The sequence below is a fragment of the Carlito syrichta genome, unplaced genomic scaffold, assembly GCF_000164805.1.
Source record: "Carlito syrichta isolate Samal-C Ts95f unplaced genomic scaffold, Tarsius_syrichta-2.0.1 Scaffold317479, whole genome shotgun sequence".
NCBI lineage: Eukaryota > Metazoa > Chordata > Mammalia > Primates > Tarsiidae > Carlito > Carlito syrichta.
The window spans coordinates 493,072-516,479 of record NW_007261575.1 but is presented as its reverse complement, the minus strand read 5'-3'; the positions used below and the strand labels follow the sequence as shown (position 1 = coordinate 516,479).

Here is a 23,408-nt window from a genome sequence, read left to right as displayed (position 1 = left end):
TTGCTAAATGCAGAAAAATACAGGCTGTCAAATAGTTGGTTTTCTCTTAGCAGATATAAAACAATTCGATCTATATGATAAAGGTTGGGAAAACAAAAGGAAAGGGGGCCCAGTGCCTTAACATGCACTACACCCCAGGAATGATGAACAAACAACCTGCTAGAAAGGTCGCCCCAACCAAGCTGGAGGGAGAGGCTTCCTCATGGTTACATCTGGAGGAAGAGTGAAGGAAACCAAAGCATAGCTGGCAAGGTCCTTGTGTTCTTGGCTTGTGTTCAAGGAACCAAGCCTATACTCCCTCATCTCGGAGCAGATGTAATGTGGGGAGAGACAAGCACTGCCACTGTAGCAGGCCTTGAGTACTCCAGGCTTGTAGGCAACAGTCTCACCTGGAAACTCTGCATTTTCTAGCCAAAGGCAGGTAGGGGATGCAACCTGCTACATAAAACGTAGCGGGCCTTGAATAGCCCAAGCTCGTAGGCAAGGTCTCGCTTGGAAACTCTGCATCCTAGCCAGAGGCAGGCTGTAAGGAATGTAGTCTGCTACATGAAACAGTGTCTTGAGTGCCCACACATCCGGGTACACATAGTACAGATAAAATCTTAGTTACAATAAAGCCCCAGGTACAAGAAAATAAACACAGAACAGCTGGCCTTCTAGTAGCAACATAATTTCACTGTGGCTCCCTCATCTCCCCTAACCTTGATTTGTTACTTTATAATAAAGCAAAGCGACGAGAGGTCAATCACACTGGGCCTGGATGCCTGGCCCAGATGCTGATGCTGCTTGTTTTTACAATAGTCCATTGTACAGTTTTGCCCTCGTTTCGCCCTATATAAAAGGCATGCTTGCTCTCATTTATTGAAGAGAGACCTCCCAATTCCGCTGTCTCCTGTCTTTCTTTCTCATTCCCTTCCTCCACCTCAGGCCCTGCTCTACGGAGGCTGAACCTCTGCAGAAGAGTAGTTGATCATCATACACACGAGGAGGTATGTTAAAGAGCTTTCTCTTTAAGCAGAATCCAGCACCATAAAACTCTATTCCTACATGCCATGCCAGAACCAGTCACAATAAAGCCCAACAATGACAAAGTCAGGTCTGTCACGATCAATGCCTGGAAACACCAAACTCTGAACCAGCATGATTATGTGTAACCATAATCACATATGGGGAACTACCCTCTTGAAGACACTAGCCTTTGTAGTAAAGCAAAGATTTAGAAATATAACAAAAGCACACATCACAAACTATTCATCATATTTTAGACTGAATTAGGAGAAAAAAGTGGGAGAGAGGGAAAAATGAAATAAAGAATGCAGAGTATAGTGGTTTAGCCTGTAATCCCAGCACTTCGGGAGACAGAGGCGAGTGGATTGCCTGAGCCCACAGGTTAGAGACCAGTCTGGACAACTTGGCAAGACCTCATCTCTACAATAAACCAAAAATTAGTCAGGTCTTTTAACAAATATCAAAACACTTATAGTACTTCTTTGAAACACAGTAACATTAACAATTATCACCCTACCAGCAACTCTTTTTGAGAGCTTACTATGTCCCAAATTCAAGTTCATACATTCATTATCAACTCAGAGTCACCTTAAAGGTGGTATTATTATTAGTATTTCTAGTTTTAACGACAGTGAAACTGAGGTATAGAAAGGTTAAGTATAATTATGGACTGGAGATTTGGGGCCCATCCCAAAATCACCTGTTGAAGACCCAACCCCCAATAATATGGTATTTGAAGGTAGAGCTTAAGAGAATTAATTGAGTTTAGACGAGGTCACAGGGTAGAGTCCCCATGTGATGGATTAGTGCCCTTATAAGGAGAGAAAAAGGGACAGAGCATGCTTCCCTCCTTTCCACATGAGGCTACGGACTAAAGTTTGCAAGTAAGGAAAAGGGCCCTCACCAGACACTGCCAGCACTTTGATCTTGGACTTCTCAGCCTCCAAAACTCTGAGAGATAAATGTCATTTAAGCCACATTTATTTAGGCCAAATACCATCGATAGCACTTTATTACAGCAGCCTGAGCTAAGACAAGTATCTTTTTGTTATATGCTATACTACTTTTCAAGTATGGGATAATTCCAGTTGACAGAGACTTACTACTTCACCAAGAAGGGCAATATCAGATAACTTTTATGTCCACCGGAAGTCACATTGAATATTGCCACTGTCTTCTATATGACACTAATACGCACCGAAGAGTTAATTGTGTAACTGCAACTAGGTCTCACCTATTCTGTGCAAGCATTCTTATTCCTTAAAATATCTGAAATGACTGGGTTTAATTTCACTTTTCTAACAAACTAGGAAACTGTCTACGTCTCTCTTTAAATGGGATGTTCAAAACTAGCTACACTGGCTCAGATATGGCCTGACTGATTTACACTGTAAACAATATGCAATTTGTTGCTTAGGTCTAGAAACCTGCCCCACGGGCTGGGTTAAGTGTTGGGGGCAACCAGGAAAGATGTACTTATTGATCACACAAATGAAAAACTGAAAAAAAATCAATAGACAATAAGCATCTTAAAAACTTATTAGAGGCCAAATGGCCCTTCATATATAAATTCAATAAGCCAAACAATCCTTCATGCATGAAATTCAACCGTGCCCACTATTGAATTTTTCTTATCAAATTTTATTTAAGGCAGAAAAGAACATACTGACTCTGGAATAAATGGATAGTTTTCAAGATTCAATTACTCACCAGAAGTCTGAGGACTTGCTTAGCATCTTCTGAGAATCAAAGAAACTAAACTATCAAGACATGTAGTAGGTATTTATAAATGAAATGTATCAGTAAAGAAACTCAAATACAAACACCCCTCCTATAAAAGCTGCTCAAAATTATTTTAAGGTGGTGTTCAATCAAAAATAAATGTGTAGCCAGGCATGGTAGTGTGCGCCTGTAGTTCCAGCTACTTGGAAGGCTGAGGCAGAAGGACTGCCGGGTCCCAACAAATCGAGACTGCGGTGGCCGGAAGCGTGCCACTGCACTCCAGTCTGGGCGACAGAGTGAGACTTCAAATTAAAAAAAAATTTATTTTTAAATAAATGATAAGGAAAGGCATAACACAGAGATATGAGGTGGTTATTAAAACAATAATGTATAAATATAAATAATATAATGTTTTATAAATTATTATAAACACAAAAATGGATATATTCTAAACCAATCTTATGAGTACCATCAAAATCTGTTTCCTACGTTTACCTTCATATATCTATTCACTGCCAGTATTGACAATTACCAGTACTGCTAGCAATAAACAACTACAGTTGCTACACATCCCTCATGTGTCAAGTGCTGCAGTAAACTGTACATTATCTTATATAAAGCCATGCCCACCCTCCAAGTCTCCTCATAACACTACAAGAGGTAGCACTCACTATTAACCCTCCTGCTGGATCACAGTTCAATGTTACAAAGTAGACTTCCTGGGAGTATCACCCATGGTCAGGCTTGTAGACAGAGGTTAAAAACAGCCTTTATCAAAGAACCTGCCATTGCATCTAATCTGTTCACAGATGTGAGGAGTATACTAGGAGAGAACAGAGATTCCTAGATGCTTTAGGAAAAAGACATCAGGACACTGTTATTTAGTTAAACATTCCAGCTTGCACCTGTGCTCCTGGACCAAGCTCCTCCAGGATGGCCAAGTTTACATTTTGCATTTGATTAGCACTTAGTATTTTAGCACTCAAGTTATACTAAGTCCTACGGCTTTTCTCAGAAAATCCCAGATTAACCTAGAGCTGTCCAAATATGAATCTGGAAGACTCTGGAGGATCATTTCCTCAAAAGTGACCATAAAAAGGAGTAATGATACCTTCAGCCGCATCTGCTGCAGGCTCCTCCATTGGTCAGAGAGGGCAGGGGTACAAGTCCCCCAGGGGCTTGCCCACATCTTATGGGGGCTTAACCAAGTCAAGGCATTTTGTAAGACATTTACAGTGTGCCCAGGTGTTTTGGAGATCACCAAAAATGAAAGGAGGCCACAACTTGGCTAGACACAAGGGATGAAAAACTGTACAAAACAGTTCAGTCTATGAAGTAGCAAGCAGTGCCACAGACAACCCATGCTGAGCCTTGCCAAAGAATCCAGCCTTCCCAAGAAGCTGCTCCCAGACATTTAAATTCAAGCAAATGCCTTACTTTGTACCTCTAAGTTTTTGTTTCCCCCATAATAGCAGAACACCACTTTGTTTCATTTTTATTATTTTACATTAGCGACCTTTTAATTCTTGCTTTACAAAATAAGAAATTAGAAACAGCAGTAACACAAGGAACAGCCTGGCTTGCCCCATAGAAGCACTACAAAATGGATGGTCCATTAAAATCCATCTCATCTTCTTGAAGCAAAGACAGTCCCTGAGGAAATGTTGACAGCTGCATGTCTAAAATTCACTGCTCCTTCACCTTCAATGGAGCAAGAGCCCCAAATGTCTCCTCAAGCACACAGCAGGTCTCTTTCTGTCTGGGTAGTACCGTTTCTAGGACCATTTTAGTCCCTATATACAGAATCTATAAACTAAAACCCAATGTCTCTCAGCAAGCTTTCTGAATGCACCAAGTTCTCCAGACAGTTTTTTTTTGTCACAATGAAACAACAAAGTTTGCAAGAAGCCTTATCCAGAAAGGCCTCTGAATGTAATACTCCTACAAATTTAACCCTTTGCACTCGGGAGACATCGTAAATCTAGCAAACTACTCAGATGTCCCCTCTCAAGGGACATAAAGAAATTGCTGGTGATTATACTGGACAAACTTATATGTTTCCTTGAAGTTTTTCATTCAAATTGAATGAAAAAGTAAATCAAGAGATGGAATATATACTGAGATACATGTAAAAAAAAATCAGCTGGCATTAGAGAATATGTCAAGTACTTTCACAATGGTGCACAGACTGGACAAAAATTTACATATTTAATGTGGAAAGAAGAAAACAAGACTGCATTGTCTGCTCAAATAGAACAACAAAAAGCAGGTGGAAGACGTCAAACAAATTACTATTGCACAATATGTGTCAATGAACCTGCAATGCATATTGGTGACTGTTTCACACATTAGAAAAATATAAGCTATAAAATACTGATTGTTTTGACATAAGTGGATTCCTCAATGTCCAAAATTCCATTATAAGTCAAATACCATTATTAAAAAAAAATTGGTTCCAATGCTATACTATTTAATATGAAGGGATTCCTTTTTCACTATTTTGTGATAAAGTGTGGTCGAGTTGCTGGTAGGGGATCCACGAGGTGTCTCTTAGTACAAAAGGTTGATTTAGAAACAATCACATAAAAAGATTGTATAATTCCTTCAAGGAAAACACAACAGAGGATTTTCAATCAAGCTACTAATAAAATGTTCATTATATTGGCCTATTTCTGGCAAAATTCAGTTTCATATAGTCAAAATTGAGTACCTGCTTCATGCTAGGTACCCCAGTAGGACCTTACAATATAAATAAAATTCTGCCCTCCTCTTCTCACAGAGAGGACTCTGGTTCTTCAAAGAGACATAACAAATACTGTCTTACATAATGCCTGTGAAAATGCTATTTTGATGACTTTTAAGAAAGCTAAAGAAGAAAAAAATCTGCTTGAGAATCAGAAAGGTTTCAGGAAGCAGAAAATATTTGCTCCAGGTGGAAATATGTGTTAGGCTAAGAAAAAGAGGTTCCCAGTGGGCAGTCCCAAGTAACAGAACCGCATGCAGCAAAGTATGCTAAGTTTGAGAAGCAAAAGTGAGATGATGCAAAGCCTTGGACTCCGTGCAAGTTTATCCCGTGGGCAATGGGCACCAACAGTGGTTCTGATCAGAGGAATGACATAATAAGATCTTGTGGGAAGGATGAACTGGAGTTGAGGCTAAAGGCAGAGACCACCTCACAAGTCACCACAACAAATTCAAGGAAGTGATGACATAGCTCTATGGCAGAAGAGGTACACACAGGTTTCTAAGAATCAGTAAGACTTAATGACCAACTAAGGACAGATGCTAAGGGAAAAAAAAGCAGTGCTGAGGATCATGCCACAATTTCTAGACAAATAGAAATATCTCTGGCACATAGATGGGATTCAGTAAATACCACCGAATGAACCAACTTAGATTAAGGAAATAAAAAGGGCAGATTTTGTGGGGAACTTCCTATCAAGGTAAAACTTAAAGAACAATACTTACTACTACACTGGTTCAAGTTTGTGGACATGAAAATCACGCTGGGGAGTTTTTTATTTTTAGAGACAGGGTCAGTCTCTGTTATATAGGCTGGAGGGCAGTGACACAACTACGGCTCACTGCAACCTCAAACTCCTGGGTTCAAGTGATTCTCCTGTCTTAGCCTTCCAAGTAGTAATAACTACAGGTGCACAACACTGTGCCTGGCTAATTTTTTTTAAATTCTTTGTTGAGATGGGAGTCTCACTACGTTGCCCAGGTTGGTCTCAAATTCCTAGCCTAAAACGATCCTCTCACCTCAGCCTCCCAAGGTGCTGGGATTTACACGTATGAGCTGTTGTGTCTAGGCCCTGGCCAGTTTTTTTAAAATACAATTTTTTTGGAATAGTTTGGAGCTTAATAACTAATTGTGAAGACAGGTTAGGAAAGCATAGTTCCATGTAAAAGCAAGAGTTTTTTGCTTCCCAAATCAGTTCACCATAAAACTGACTACAAGAAGTCTTCAAGCCTTGGGCACTCTCCTGTGTCTTTTAAAGAGAAGAAATACAGGGGGAGTTTTGGAAATATTTCTGAGCTGGTATCTGGGACTCAAAGAACTCCTCCCTGAGAGAATAAAGTTAGCTATGATGAGGTGTACATTGAGGATCTGAAGTTCTAATCAATTCCCCTTAGATCATGAACTCTTGTCTTTCTAAACAAGAGCAACCACCATCACCAACACTGTTTAAGGCACAGTTGGGGAACTTTTTCTTATGTGTAACTTCTTTTTTCATGCTAAATGAAGAAAATGGCAAGGAGCACACTTTAGGTCAGTATTTCTCAAAGAGTGGTCCTTGGACCATCCACAATAGAATCAAAATTTCAGTGGTTCAGAATTTGGGTTCCTGAGTCTCAACCTGACCTACTACATAAAAAGTTGTATGTGAGATTCTAAGAATCTGTTATCCATATTCTGATAGATACCCAGGTTTGGGAACTAACTCCTGTTGCAAGAACTTTCTCTTCTTAATCCTGATTCAGCTTGTCAAGAAGGCTAAGTTGTTATGGGCTGAAATACATATCTTATCTATAACTATTACTTTGACTACTGATCCAAACTTAACAGACCTTGATTTTCAGACATTTTAATGAGAGCTGATCATTTCATGGTATTTGAATTCTATGACTAGCAGAGGTTCTGTCAAAAACTCATACAAATTCTTGTCTGGAGGCAACCCCTTCGGGTCCCCTTCCACTGTGGGAACTTTTCTGTCCTCTCAATAAATCGTGCTTTCTCACTTTCCGGCTGTCCGTGTCCCTCCTTCTTCCTGGGCATGAGACAAGAACGCTGACCTGAAGAGCTACAGAAGAAGAACTGCAGAAGATCATCAGAGCCAAAGAGCCGTGCACCCCAGAGGCTGGCTTGCCAGCTGACGGAGCCGGCTGCATCGGGAGAGCTGCTGGAAGAAGGCGGAACTCTGAAGCTGAGATACCCCCGGGGCTAGGCTTGCCAGTCCACCGAACCAGCAACACTCTCAGGGCTTGGCTTGCCAGTCCATTAGAGCCAGCACTTTTGGGGCTAAGCTTACCAGCCCCTCAGATGACCCTCTCTGGGGCTTGGCTGGCCAACCCATTGAGCTGACACTCTTGAAGCTCAGGCTCACTTGAATCCATATCATTATCTTATAGTCATGGCTGAATTTGTATATCCTCTGCTCTGATCTACTTGATTACTTCTGTGGTAATATATTATTTTCATTACTGTGGATTAAAACATAAAGAAAATCTCCACTAAAAAGAAAAATTATTGTCCGGAAAGACTGCTTTCCTACAGGCCCTTCCATAATTACAACCCAATACTATTCAACATCAACCTTTGGGATATTTAAGTAAGAAGAAGAAATTTTTGGACACAGCATTTCTGTTTGCGAGTTTAAATAAACAGACATTTGAGACAATTACTAAATCAGAAGGTTAAAAACAGGGATCTGTGGATTACAATAATTTCATCTCTCAGCAAGACCCCCAAACACAGGAGTGAGCCCCCAGTAGCCACGGCTATAATATGGAACCCAGGCCTTGGTATCAGCTGGCTGGCAGGAGTAGGCAGACATCTGACCCAAGCAGATATGGTATTCATGAAATATGTATGGAAAACCAATGCTGGTAGGGCTGGGCCATCTGAATTGAGATCCAGAAGGCCCACCAGCCTGAAACACTGAGACCCCAAGTGGTCCTGGCTCTTGCCCTTTCAGCATCTCTGAATCATGTGCCAGTCATAAGTTTCTTTGCTTTTGTGGGTTGCTTCTGAGCAACAGAGTCCATTTCCAACATTGCAAACCAAGGACTTAAATATAGATTTCTGCTTACTGAGCTCACTTCTCACGATGATTTTGACATTCTAATTACAACACAGATGAACAGTTTTGTTGGACTGAGTAAGGCTTAGAAAAAGGAAGACACTTTTCCACTACACCAGCACCCATATTCTCCCTGAACTTCATCCAACCACAGGGTCTGCTTCAGCTTTTTAGCAAGTATAACTAAGGGAAGGACTGTAAACATCATCTATTTCACTTTAAAAATCATGAATCCCCAACCCCTACCTCAGTCACAGGCCAATAATTTTCAGGATAATCTTTCAAAGGCCAGCATTAATTTTCTTTTCAATCAGGAATTTTATAAGAAAAGCAAGGATGATTGAGGCTTCCTGGATAAGGAAGAAATGGGATCGAATAGGAAAGTATGTCCACAAAAGATTATGAATCTACAGAGCACAATGGAAAAGAAGATCAGAAAGACGATAGGGTGAGGATGTGTGGGATTGATGGCTGAGAAACGGCAGAAGGCAACAAGCCAGAGTTTGTTGCTCTGTGTACCCAGAGTCCCCGCCTCTCCCTGCCACAGCACTCTCACACCACATGAATGTTTATCCCACCTCCAAACTCTGAGTTCTGACAGAGAAGAAGATGTGCCACAGCCTTCACTGTCTCCCCAAAGCCTGGTACAGTCCCTAGCAATAGCAGGTTCTTAATGTTTGTGGATCAATGAATGCACCGGTTGATGAATGAATGCAAGACCTACCGAACAGAATCGGCAAAGAGAAGAAGGAATATACATGCTGTTATGTTTTTGTTTTGTCTCACTGAGTAAGACAGTGAAATTCAAGAGGTAGGTGAGAACATATATATAGCCATACATTAAAATAAAAAATAAGAAAACACCCCAATGTCTCAAAAGCAATGTTCACATATTCAAAAACCAATACTTTTCTCTAGATGTTGGTGAGGCTCTGACAGAGAAAAACTTGCATAAATCTAGTCTATGTCAGTGACAAGAATGACACCACCTCAGGATGGGGTAAATCTAAAAATATCCCCATGAGAACAATTGACACCTATGCAGATCATTCTGGAAAACACCGAGGAGCCCAGGAGCAACTTGTGGCAGAAGAGAGACTGTTGGTCTGTCAGAGGAAGTCAGTGTGAAGTCAGCTAAAGCAGAGGCAAGGGCTAAATGTGACAATGATCATGCAATGACCAAACAGTGAAAGAGAACCACCAGGTTATCAAATTTCTACTGGTCAGTTACTTACATGAAATACCCAACATTATAATTCTATAGTGCACAGCCTTTGAGGAAAATGGCTGCTAACAACTGTTTAATTTTCCTAATGATTAATAATGTACCAGAATATTCATTTTCTTCTGTATCAGAGTTTGGTACAAAGCAAGAAAAACGAATGTTCAAGTCTACACTTATCTTTAAATTTCAAAATAATACACTGTGTGTTGCCTGAGTAGATCCTAAGATGGCAAGCAGCATGCTAGCAAGTGAGCCCAACTCATTTCCTCAACCCCCACAACACTCACGTGACCACAGTTTTTAAACTTCATAAGCTCTACAAAATGAAATGGTTTCTGTTCCCACATTTCTCTTTACCACTTCTCCCATTTCCCAAACTACAGAATAAGACCTTACAATGAAGCTTCCTGATAATTTAGTTCTTATCTGCTTCTGTCATAAGAACATCTGCATACATGAGGCAACAGATGCTATTACAGGGAATATTTAACCTGACTAGAGACTAGAGAGAAATGCAAGAAGTAAAATCATTAATAAATGTAGGTTGGGAGCCGGGCTCGGTGGCTCAGCCTGTAATCCCGCGCCTTTGGGAGGCTGAGGTGAGTGGATTGCCTGAGCCCGTGGGCTCGAGACCCGCCTAGGCAACTTGGTGAGACCTCATCTCTACAATAAATCAAAAAATTAGCCGGGTGTGATAGCGCGCCTGTAGTTCCAGCTACTTGGAAGGCTGAGGTGGAAAGATCTCCGGAGCCCAGCAGGTCAAGGCTGTGGTGGCCGGAAGCAGCCACTGCACTCCAGTCTGGGCGACAGAGTGAGACTCCAACTCAAAATAAATAAATAAATAAATAAGTAAATAAATAAATAAATGTAGGCTGGGTACAGTGGCTTATTCCTATAAATCCCCAGTACTTTGGAAGGCTGAGACAGCAGGACTGCTTTAATTCAGGAGTTAGAGACCAGCTTGAGCTGCATAACAAGACCTTGTCACTACAAAAAAAATCAAAAAATTAGCCAGGTGTGGTGATCAGGGAAGGCTGAGGCTGGAGGATCACCTGAGCCCAGGAGGTCAAGGCTCCAGTCTGGGCGAAAGTGAGATCAGGGAGGAGGGAATGCCATAAACTTAATATTCTGTTTATAATTTATCATGAAAGTTGTTTAAGTCAATCTCTATAAGTATAGAAGAAAATTCTAGCTAAATGCTTATGCCAACTTTAAGATTTCAAATAGCTGTGTCTTAATCTGTAATCTTTTCTAAAAAAATTCATTTACATTTAACAGACAGTAAAATGAACCCTTTTGCAGTGTACAGTTCTGTGAGGTTTTTTTTTTTTTTGAGTTGGAGTCTCACTCTGTCACCCAGACTAGAGTGCAGTGGCCACTCCCAGCCACTGCAGCCTCAACCTGTTGGGCTCCAGCAATCCTTCCACCTCAGTCTTCCAAGTAGCTGGAACTACAAGTGCGTGCTACCACACCTGGCTAATTTTTGACTTATTGTAGAGATGAGGTCTCGCCTGCCCAGGCGGGTCCTGAACCTGCAGGCTCAGGCAATCCACTCACCTCAGCCTCCCAAAGCGTGGGATTACAGGCTGAGCCACTGAGCCCAGCAGTTCTGTGAGTTTTAACCAAGCAATCATGTAACCACTCCTATAATGAAGAAACAAAAATTAGACACTCTCCCTCTACCCCCAAAACGCCCAAATACCTCTGGAGCTAATCCTTTTCCCTCCCCACCAGCAACCACTGATCTGTTTTCTCTCCCTAGTCTTGCCATCTCTGGAATATCAAATAAACGGAACCATACAGTATATACTTTCAAATCTTGTTTCTCTCATTTAGCATAATGCATTTGAGATTAATCAATATTGCTGCATGTATCAGTAGTTTCTTCCTTGTTCTATAAGTTACTTGATACTACTTATGTAGTATACTATTGTATGGATATACCAAATGTTTATCCACTAACCAGCTAGAAAACATCTGGGCTGTTTCCAGTTTCTGGCTATTACAAAGCTACAGGTTGAGTATACCTTATCCAGAATGTTGGGACCAGAAATGTTGTGGGTTTTGGATATTTTCGGATTTTGGAATATCTGCATTACTCAATGAGATGCCATAGGGATACAATTCATGTGTAAACATAAAATTCATTTATGTTTCATATACATCTATACACATAGCTTGAAGGTAATTTACAAAGTATGTTAAATAATTCTGCACATGAAGCAAAGTTTTGACTGTGCCTGTCACATGAGGTCAGGTATGCAAATTTCCATTTGTGGCATCATGTTGGCTCTTGAAGTTTTGGATTTTGGAGCATTGTGGATTTCAGAATTTCGGATTAGGGATCCTTAACTTGTATTATATTTGTGTGCGGCATCTGTGTAAACATAATTTCATATTATTTGGGTACATATTCAAGAATGGGATTGTATTTTTATAATGTTGATTTCACAGCTGCTGTTTTTAAAATACCTTCAGTGCACTTGGGAAGCTTGCTACTTAAAAGAAATCCCTCCTTAAATTATGTTACAAAGCAATAATTACTGTTTTTTAAAGGCTAGGCTTTCATTTGTGAAATTTGCTTAAAATGAAGATTCACCTTTATATTGGTAAGAATTCACATTCTTCATTTGCTCAGGACTTAACTTTTTTGTTTTTGTTTTTAAGAGACCTAGGCTGGAGTGCAGTGGCGCTATGGTAGCAAGCTACACCCCTGGGCTCTAATGATCCTCCTGCCTCAGCCTCCCAAGTAGTTAGGACTACAGATGCACACCACCACACCAGATAATTAAAAAAAAATTTTTATACAGATGAGACCTTACTATGTAGCACAGGCAGGTCTTGAACTACTGGCCTCAAGCAATACCACCACCTCAGCCTGCCAGTGCTGGGGATTACAGACATTAGATGCTGCTCTAGGCCCTTTAGTTTTTTAAACATGGCATATCCTTGACAAATCACAAGTACCCTAAGCTAAACTTGAGATGTTTTACTCACTATTCTTCCTAATGTTAGTACTGGGGAGGTGATGAAGGAAAAAGAGGAGAGAGCACTAACATTTATGTCTTCCAAATGTCATTTTACAGACCTCATCTGATTTAACCCTCAAATTTGGGTGAGGCAAATGTTACATGCTTTGTACTATTAAAAGAAAACTGAGACCCTGAGAAGATAAGTGACTTACCTGAAGTCAAGCAGTTACATAGAGACAGGATCACATAAAGGCTGAGGTACGTTTGTCTTAAACACCCACGCTGGATTCACTGTATCTAGGGAAAAATTTCTAAAACAGCAACACTACTACACTTATGGAATATTCCTGTCTGTATGTAGGTAGGAATTTCATAAAGGCTTTTAGAGGGTCATGGGTTTTCCATATGCTACCATACATGAGAAATGTTAAGCCTTTTATTATGAGTAGCCTTAAGGAGATGATTACATTATGGTCATAAATACGATTTAAGGGATGCTTTCCTTTTAAACTTTCTAAAAGAATTGTGTAGCTAACCTATCTTGGTGGTGATCACTGATAAACATAAGCAACTCTAAAACCAGGAAATCTGATCATTTGGCTTAATGCCACAAACAAAAGGCACACAATTTTAGCAGGTTGCTATGGAAACCATGGGTAGTATGGTTCCCAACCATGGGAAACCAGGGTTGACTATCACTGACACTGGTAGGATACCATTTCCTTTGGAACATTTCAACTCTACTCTTCTTTCTATTTACACACTAACCTAGAACTCAGGAATTGACATGACTTTTTTATAGTCAAAATTACAGTCCCAGACTGGGAACAAGTTAACATGTTCCTCTAGGTTGTAGGTCTAGAGAAACACATGTTAAGTGTCCTTCCTCCTCCACTTCTTACTGTCTTACCCACCAAAAAAAGAATCTTAGTTAATATCACAAGTGAATTCTGCTGCCATTTTAAACTTGTTTGAATTGTGTTAATTCCCTGGGGGGAAAAATGCATACTGCCTTACCAAAAAGAAGATTATTCAAGGATTAAAATAAATTTGGTATTAGTGAAACTCTGAAGCTTTCTATCATTTGGGTGGGTTGTTTATGTTTTTAAAAATGCTTAACAGCTTCCCTGGGCATTCAACGCACTAAACATTTCCTCAAATGTGCTAAATTTCTCTGACAAATTTTTATAAGAATATTGGTCATGAAACTGGACTTTCCACTCCACTACAAAAAACAGGATTTCCTTTCCTGGGAGGCTAAGTTTCCTTAGTTATGAGGGCTAGGAGTGACATAAAAATTCCTTTTAGTATAATAATAAGAAATGTTGACTAACTCAATCATGAAAAACGATGCATCACCATGAAAAAGACTGTTCACCAATGAAGAGTACTTAACTAAGCCCTAAGCCTTTGGATCCACAATGTATCTAACAAATATATCCAGAAGTCATCATTTCCTAAATCTAATTAATTGTAAATTACCAGAAGCTTCTCAAAATAAAATTCCCTAGAGAGAAAGGCTAAAATAAACCCTATGATGTTTGACTGAAATTGGAGACCTCAGTATGCGCTCATTTTTAAAATATATATGCAGATGAATAGATATACAACTGCAGATATGCCTATGTCTCAGCTAGAATACATACCTCAATATCATAACTCTCTGGTAAGAGGATTTAGAATCAAGGATTCTCTCAAAGCAACGTGCAAATCCACACCCCATATCTTGGTTTCTAAGTATTATTCTGTAGAAAAAGGAAGCAGGACTCTTTTGAGAAATGGTTGATTCCAGGGCTAGGGGTAGAAAAATTCAAGATGATGCTGGAGCATCTTGTGGTGCCAGAGAGTAGGGAAGCACTCTAAATCAAAAGAATGGGATGCATGTTAGAGGAACACAGGAGTCAAACTGAAAGAACTCCAAAGGCCTAAGCCTAGAACTATCTGAGCAAGAAAATATGATTAGATTATAACCCACAGAATCAAGTACTCATGAACCCACAATGATGCCAATAAAAATTAAATTAATAGATAAGTGGGTGAGAAAGAAGAGATTTCTCCTAAAAGTGAATTCCAATTAATAAATGAAGAAAGAAGGAGAGAACCAGAACTATCAGAATATGCCATCGCAATAACTGTGGCAGCCAAGATCCATTGATGGATGTTAAAAATAGAGGACAAAAGTTTGAGGAGAAACAGGATGTATGGATATTCTCAAAATATTTTTCCCAAAGTATACATTCGTTGCAAAAGAAACACTTTGAAAGGTTGAGGTAAGAGGACTGCTTGAGCCCAGGAGCTCCAAATCAGCCTGGGCAACACAGTGAGACCTCATCTCTACAAAAATAAAAAAAATTAGCTGGGTGTGGTGGCATGTGCCTTTAGTCCCAGCTACTTGGGAGGCTGAGGCAGAAGGATAGCCTGAGCCCGGGAGGTCAAGGTGAGCCATGACTGTGCCACTACACTCCAGCCTGGGTAACAGTGTAAGAATCCTACTCAAAAAAAAAAAAAAACAGTAAAAACAGTTAACTGTACAGTAGAGAAACCTGGCAGACACCATCATAATAAAATGATCAAGGAGAACTTAAGAAAGACAGGCTGGGCTGGTGGCTCAGCCTGTAATCCCAGCACTTTGGGAGGACGAGGAGAGTGGACTGCCTGAGCCCACAGGTTCGAGAACAGCCTGGACAACTTGGCAAGACCTTGTCTCTACAATAAATCAAAAAATTAGCTGAGCGTGGTAGTGCACACCTGTAGTTCTGGCTACCTGGAAGGCTGAGGCGGAAGGATTGCTGGAGACAAACAGGTTGACAATGGCGTGGTGGTAAGTGTGCACTACACTCTAGCCTGGGCAAAGGAGTGAGACTTCAACTCAAAACAAAGCAAAACAAAATAAAAAAAAAACCAAGAAACATAGACATCAGAGACTCCTGGTATGGCTCACTAAAAATAATATATCATTTTTTTATGTGTTTACCAAAAACACATAACCTCAATTTAATATGAGACATATTAAATTTAGAAAAATTCTACAAAGTATCTGACCAGTACTCATTAAAATGTCAAGGTCATAAAAGAAAAGGAAAGATGAAGAAACTGTCACAGATTGGAAAAGACTAAGGAGATATAACACAAGGTGGGATCCTAGACTGGATCCTGAAACAGGAAAAGAATGTTAGTGGGAAAAATCTGAATCAAGTCTGTAGTTTAGTATTCAAAACAAAACAAAATTATTCCTGGGCTCCACTACCACTTTCAATTCCACTTCACTATGCCTGAAAAATCTGTATTTTCCACTGAAAGTTCAACAGCGATTCATTCCAGTGATCAGTGAGACTCTGGAATCACTGTCCTTGGAAATCGCTTCTCACCCTGGTTGCATATTAGTCAGTAAGGCATCTTGAGGAATCCTCATGGCCAGGTCACTCCCTAGCTTACAGTTTTGAGTACGTCTGAGAGCCCCCAAGTGACCATAAAATGCCAGCATATCTCAAGCTGTGTCTGATGACCACAGGTGAGTAGATGACTCCCAGTCTCCTCTTGTCTTCAAGAGTGAACAGAGTTGAAGAAGGGTGTATTTCCCATTCCTTTCCTGTTTTATTTCCCCTTTTCACCATGATCTCAATCTTAAGACTAAGAATATCAGTCTACAATGGCTGAGGTTTAATGTTTTGTTAGAATATGAGAAATAAAGGTGACAAATGACTTCTATAATCTCCGCTATTGCCCCCTGACCTAGCTGGAGATAGCTTCTCTACTTGCAGTTCAAGTAGAGTTCAGATAAACCTGAGAATGTGATAACACTCTAGAGATTACACAGCTCTGTCAGGTATTCCTGGATTTGTTTTCCACAGATTTCTGATGAAGATCTTTTCCACAAAGATATGAGCTAAGGTTAAACTGACACACCAAAGGCACAAAAAGTTTTAAACATGATTTCATCACAGAGCTAAAGAGATATTCTAACAAAGTAAGACTGGTATGTTGTTTTTCCCACCCTCTGGAAAAAAATCTTCCATATAATAACTTAAACAAAGTAAGAGAGTTTAAGTAATTATTCTAGATTATGCAATAGGCCTCAAAGGAGGGATAGTTTTCTAGAGCAAGACACAAAACAAAAAGTAACAAATAAAAATTGTTCACTCTACTTCCAAATAAATAAAAGCAATTTAAAGCACACACACACTACCTACTCTAGAACTTGTATCTATAATTTTATCTGTAGTAGAACTGAGTTGATTTTGAATATTTAATTCCCAAGATACGAATGTAACACATACATTGTCTAATATCATTGTCCAAGACTAGGCATGGTGGCTCACATCTGTAATCCCAGTGCTTTGGGAGGCTGAATCAGCGGGAGGATGACTTGACCAGCCTGGACAGCTCTACAATTTTTTTTTTTAATTAGCCTGGCATGGTGGCACGTGCCCGTAGTCCCAGCTACTCAGGAGGCTGAGGTAGGAGGATCATCTGAACACAGGAGGTTGAGGACACAGCGATAATCATGTCACTGCATTCCAGCCTGGGCCACAGAGACAGACCCTGTCTCTGGAAAAAAATAAAGTAAAATCAATGTTTTCGTAAGAGGGGTGAGATTTTTCAGAGAGTTATGTCCAATTCTTTTAGACTAGACCAGTAGCCTGGCTTCTGGGACATCTAAAGCACAAGGATGGAATTAAGACATGCTTCCCAATGTACGAAGTTGACTGCCTGGCACCTGGAACACATCTCCAACACAGGGTTCACCAGGCACTCTAAACAACTGAGTGAAAGAGCTCAGCTCACTGTGAGCATGAAATCAGGACCAAGTGTTTATATAGCCATTTGCTGGAAATCTGTCTAGCTGTGTTATTCATACACTCACAGTAACAAATCAATTCAGACATATTTATGAATGCAAAAAAACACTTATTTATAAGCATCTCTCAAATTCAGTTGTAGCACAATAAATAGTTGCTGAGTGAAGGAATTTCGTTGTCCTTAAATTAATAGGTTTAGCCATGCAATATACAGTCCTGTGTAAAGGCAGTTATGTGCACGTACGTGTTTGAATTATAAGCTACTTCTAAGAGTTTCTGAAAACAGATAGGGGCAACTTAAATATAAACATGGATACATAATTTCCAAACAGCCTAAACATATTCATGGCCACAGTCCCAAAGCTACTCTCCCTCCCAAAATTCCTGTGGGATCAGGATTTTAAAAAGCAAGCATGCCATGAAAACAGAATGACCTTAAGAGAATATAACTCCCACAAACTGCTTAACAAGTAATATGCCCGACCTGGGCTGCCCCAGGGCCAATATATCCTCCAAGCAGTTCTCAAAGTTTTCAGTCCACACTGTCACTTGGCTAATGATCCTTCCAAAGCACACCTGTTAAGTTTACTAGAATTCTCTCTCTCTCAGATGCAGCTACCTGCTACCTCTGCAGGGGAGTAGGGAGCCATCATCCATTCACAGCTTAGTGGCAAGAGCACAAACACTCAGTATTCCTAAAATTAGGGGAGAAGTTGGGGGGTGGTAAAGAGGAGGGAGAGAGGGAGGGGGAGGAAGAAAGGCATTAATTTCAAGCCCATCAAAACTGTTGGGTGCAAAGAGTGGAAGCTAAACCATGACTTTGAAAATGGAACTCAAAAACGTTTATCTCAGGCCAGGTGTTGTGGCTCACGCCTATAATCTCAGCACTCTAGGAGGTCAAGGTAGGAGAATCGCTTGAGCACAGGAGTTGTGAGACCAGCCTGGTCAACATAGTGAGATCTCATCTCTATAAAACAATATTTTTAAAAAATCAGCCAACCATGGTGGCACACACCTGAAGTCCCAGCTATTGGGGAAGCTGAGGTGGAAGGATCACCTGAGCCCAAGAGGTCGAGGTTGCAGTAAGCATGAGATCACTGCACTCCAGCCTGGGCAACAGAGCCTGACTCAAAATAAAACAAAAAGTTTATCTCAAAAATTCTGGTGACACTTGGCCCTTAAACAAGAAAGGAGGAGGAAATTCTTACTTTTGTCCCTTCCTTTCTCCTTGTTCCAGGACTCAGAACTTAGTAGAGTTCTATGGTTAATTATGAGACAGTTAGGTTTAATAACATTACTTTCATGAGGAAATGAAATTCTACTCAATTAAATATTTAATTGCCTTTGCAAACATTGCCCGTGCTAGACTGGAGGGATGTGATTAGTTTTGGACCTTGCTTGCTTAGTGTTGCTCTAGGATTTGGGGCAGAAATGACAATTGTAGAGAGAAGTGATAACTGTACAGAGTAATAGCAAAGTGCTAAGGGTGGGGCTTCCCCACTCCCAGCCTCACTCTCACCCCCACTCCAAAGTCCAAATGAACTCAGGGTTTCCTCTCTTGGCATGAAGCACTCTGCCTTGTATCATGTGTCCCATCTACACGGTGACTTGCTACCTCCTACCATTGTTTACATTATTAAATCTTGTGGAGCTTTTTTGAAGGAAACCAGAATTGCCCAGGTACTTTGATAAAGAGCTCGAGAAACAAGGATTGAGAAGCACTGCACTCCCCTCAGGGATTCCAGAGTCCCAAGTAGCTGGTGAAGATGTGAACACCAAAGGTCAAGTCTCACTCCAGTCCAAGAACAGGTGTGGGCAACCTCTGTGTCACTGGGTTCTCTCTAATAAGAATGCCCAGGTGACCTGTGAAGTCCCTACCAGCTCTAAACTGTGGAAAGACTCCAATTCTATAACCATTTCTTAGGATTATGAGTTTGGATAAGAACTCCTGTAATATGTTCTTCCCTTTTATTTTCTGAGAGAGGGTCTCATTCTGCTGCCCAGACTCAGCTCACTAAAATCTCCAACTCCTGGTCTCAAGTGATCCTCCTGCCTTAGCCTCCTGAAAAGTTAGGACTATACACACATACCACCAAGCTCAGTTTTTTTAAAGAAATGGGTCACACTATGTTGCCCAAGCTGGTCTCAACTTCTAGCTCAAGCAATCCTCCCACCACATCTCCAAGTGCTAGGATTACTGGCATGAGCCACCTCACTGGGCCCCTAATTTTAAAAATAATTCAATCAGCCGGGCTCGGTGGCTCAGCCTGTAATCCCGCGCCTTTGGGAGGCTGAGGTGAGTGGATTGCTTGAGCCCGCGGGTTCGAGACCCGCCTGGGCAGGTAAGACCTCATCTCTACAATAAATCAAAAAATTAGCTGGGCATGGTAGCGCGCGCCTGTAATTCCGGCTACTTGGAAGGCTGAGGCGGAAGGATCGCCAGAGCCCAGCAGGTCGAGGCTGCAGTGGCCGGGAGCGGCCACTGCACTCCAGTCTGGGCGACAGAGTGAGACTCCAACTCAAAAAAAAAAATAAAAAAATAAAAAAAAATAAAAATAATTCAATCAAGATCATTTAAAAATAAATGAGGGAAAAATAAGGTCAGTAGATTATTTTGGAACTTCAGAGTATCTGAATATAAAATAATTTAGCCTTTTCTTACCAAAGGAAGGATTGCCTTCACTTGTTTAAAAAATACAAAAACATGATTTTTAAAAATTGCTGATTTCTAACAAAGCACAAAAGTTTTCTCACAGTTTTTTTTAAATCATGAGATGTATACATTTACATTCCAAATACATAAAATCATGAGGAAAGGTTTTCAAAGCTGAAACCGTCACCTTATAGTAAGAGAGATACTCAAGAAGGATGTGACTTGTAAGGAGAATCTAGGTCACAGAAGGTCTGGATCCTGGAAAACAGGATTCGCCCTCTTGCCACACACACCCAGGTTATAAAGTCAAACTCCTATATAATCATTGTAAGTTATTGAGCAGATATCAAACCCAGTATCCCAAACATCACCCATTCAGAAAGTTCATGTTCCTCATGGGGCAGGGAGGTGACTCATGGGACTTCCATGTTCTAACAGCAATATAAAAGGGAACTGTTAATAAAATGCAGCCTAAGCAAACACCCCTTGACCTCCCTCAGGAAAACACCAGCAGTGAAAAGTCTTGAGAACCTCTTCCTGTGATGGACAGTTTGTGTGTGTTAGTACTAAATGAATTTTTAAAGTACTTCATAAAGAGTTAGCCACGTTCACTATTCTCCCTTCTGACCTTTACCAATAAAGGTGCATGAACTCATATGTATATACACCTTATAATATTAAAATATAGATTTCAAAAGCCAACTGTCTCCCTTAGTAGCACCTGTGTTCCATTCATATTCATCTAGTCTTTCTATTAGTTCTAGGGAACTCTGAACAAGTAAGTACATGACTACCAACAGATCTAAAAAAAAAAAAAGCAAACGGGATGTGGTAATATTTACTGAAGGTGACAATAAGAATTTTCATAATTTCAAGACTAAAATCAGATTATGAATCACAGATTTTAGAAACTAATTTTTGTCTTGTTAATTTTATGCTTGTTTTCATAAAAATATTCATCTTAATTTTAAAAAAAGATACCTTTTTTTTTTGAGTTGGAGTCTCACTCTGTTGCCCAGACTGGAGTGCAGTGGCCGCTCCTGGCCACCACAGCCTTGACCTGCTGGGCTCCGGCGATCCTTCCGCCTCGGCCTTCCAAGTAGCTGGAACTACAGGCACGTGCTACCACGCCCGGCTAATTTTTGATTTATTGTAGAGATGAGGTCTCGCTGCCCAGGTGGGTCTTGAACCCGCGGGCTCAGGTAATCCACTCACCTCAGCCTCCCAAAGGCGTGGGATTGCAGGCTGAGCCACCAAGCCTGGCTAAAAAAAGATACCTTTAAAAGTACATGTTTACTTGGCATTATTTTTAGGAAAAAAGGTCTTGTGGGTAAAGCTAAATTATATCATTCTTAAGTCACTTGATTTCAGTTCCTTAATGTATACTTCTGGGACTTACACTAAGCTTATATGCCTTGTTTTATTTTATATCTTGCAAAAAGAGAAAACTCTGGGTAAAAAAAATTCAGGCAATTTCTATTTTCCCCATGTATTTTACACTTACAAAAATTTTCTTTATTTACAATCACAGAAGAGACTGAGTCACTATCATATATCAGAATAAAATGCCAGTTTCAAAATAATAGTTTAGCTTTCAAAAAGTTTGGGATAGGACAACAAAAACCGGATAACTTTTATATGATTCTTATACCTTAACTACTACAGGTAGACACAAAGAGAATGTGAAACCAAAAACACTGTTGTAAAACCCAATTTTTAAAAATTCTCAAGTTTAAAGCGTTTTCTGCTTAGCAATAACAAATGGAAAAGGCAGAAAGATGGTGTAGAGGGAATGAGGGAGAGCAGGTAGTAGAAGTTCTGTCCCACATAGTGTTTAGAATGAAAAGTTAGAGGGAGGATTACATCCTCTCCTCTCAGTAGTGTTCAGGTAGAGCAAGCAAAGGAATGGGGACAATGGCAGATGTAACTCACCAAGATACCAGGAGGGGCCTTGACATGGTAAACATCTTGAGTTTTACTCAATGAGCCTTCAGGAACCTTCTCCTCATCTTCACTATCATCTTCTAAGTAAAACATCTTAGAATTCAACTAGATTATCACACATGTCTTTTTTCAGAGATATAGGTATCATCAAAACAGAAAGTAGCTCTTCTGACAAACTGAGTGCAAACTGCTTCAGACACAGTGATATGGTTAAAACTGAAAGGAAATGGTTCTTAAAAAAAAAAAGCAATGCACACGCAAATTTACCAATGAGATTTGCTCCAAATGCCTCAACCCCTTCTCTTCAAAGAAGATAAGCAGGGGCATGGGACAGGCTGTGCCATGTGTTTACACTGATAGGTACCAAGACCTGCCCAATCACATGACGGCCACTGCAGCTTCCATCACACCAGACAGGGATTGAGTTAATGATTCTCTAAACCAATCACATTCTCATTTTTTAGAAATAAAAACAGCCATACATATGGAGACATAATCTTATGTAAGCTAATCACATAAGAAAAATAGTTTACATATATTTTCTAAGTTATCAGCAAGCTTTCCAAAGTCAGTCAAAACAAAAAAACTTTGTCATATTGTCATGACACAATATATTTTCTTAATTCTGAAAGATATTCTGCTCAGTACTGTAAATAATAAACAAAATGCATTTGATTTCAAGAGTATGACAATGCAACATAGTAAATCCAAAGAGTACTGGCATTTCCTTGCCAACCCTCAGTAAGTCAACACAACAGTAATTTTAACTAAATTTTCCTAAAAACCTAAAACACACATGAACAAATAAGTTTCTGAATTAAAATACAGTACTTTACTCAAATCGGTCTGGGACCGTGCTGCTCATTACAAATAGCTATTAGCCACATGTGGCTATGCATACTTGCAATCAGGCTAATGCCAACTGCAAGATGCTCTACGTGTAAAAACACACCGAACTCTGAAGACTGGGAATGAAAAAAGAATTAAACAATCATAATTTATACATATTACATGTTGAAATAAATATTGCATGTTGAAATGATAATATTTTGGATATGCTGCGTTAAAGACATTACAATTATTTTTAACTAGTTTTTTCTTTTTTAAACTCTTAAAATGTGATTACCAGAAAACTTAAAACTATACTGACATTATACTTCTCTTGAGCAGTGCTGCTCTAGGGTCCTGAGAAAAACTTGGGGGGGGGGGAGGCAGAGGGCAGGGGAAAGACGTTTAGGCAAAAAGCTATACTTAAGGAAGAACTGAAGATGACAGGATTGT

The 23,408-nt window shown here is 40.0% G+C and overlaps 1 protein-coding gene across 2 annotated transcripts in view; it reads right to left on the bottom strand.

Moving 5' to 3' along the window:
- Window positions 1-22,355, bottom strand: part of LPIN2 (lipin 2) — a 78,653-nt gene extending 56,298 nt beyond the window's left edge. For both annotated transcript variants that reach the window (XM_008074761.2, XM_008074762.2), the window contains exon 1: window positions 22,116-22,355. In XM_008074761.2, the coding sequence (XP_008072952.2) occupies window positions 22,116-22,220 (105 nt within the window). In that variant the 5' untranslated portion in view covers window positions 22,221-22,355. The remainder of the gene's footprint in view (window positions 1-22,115) is intronic.
- Window positions 22,356-23,408: the final 1,053 nt, after the last annotated feature.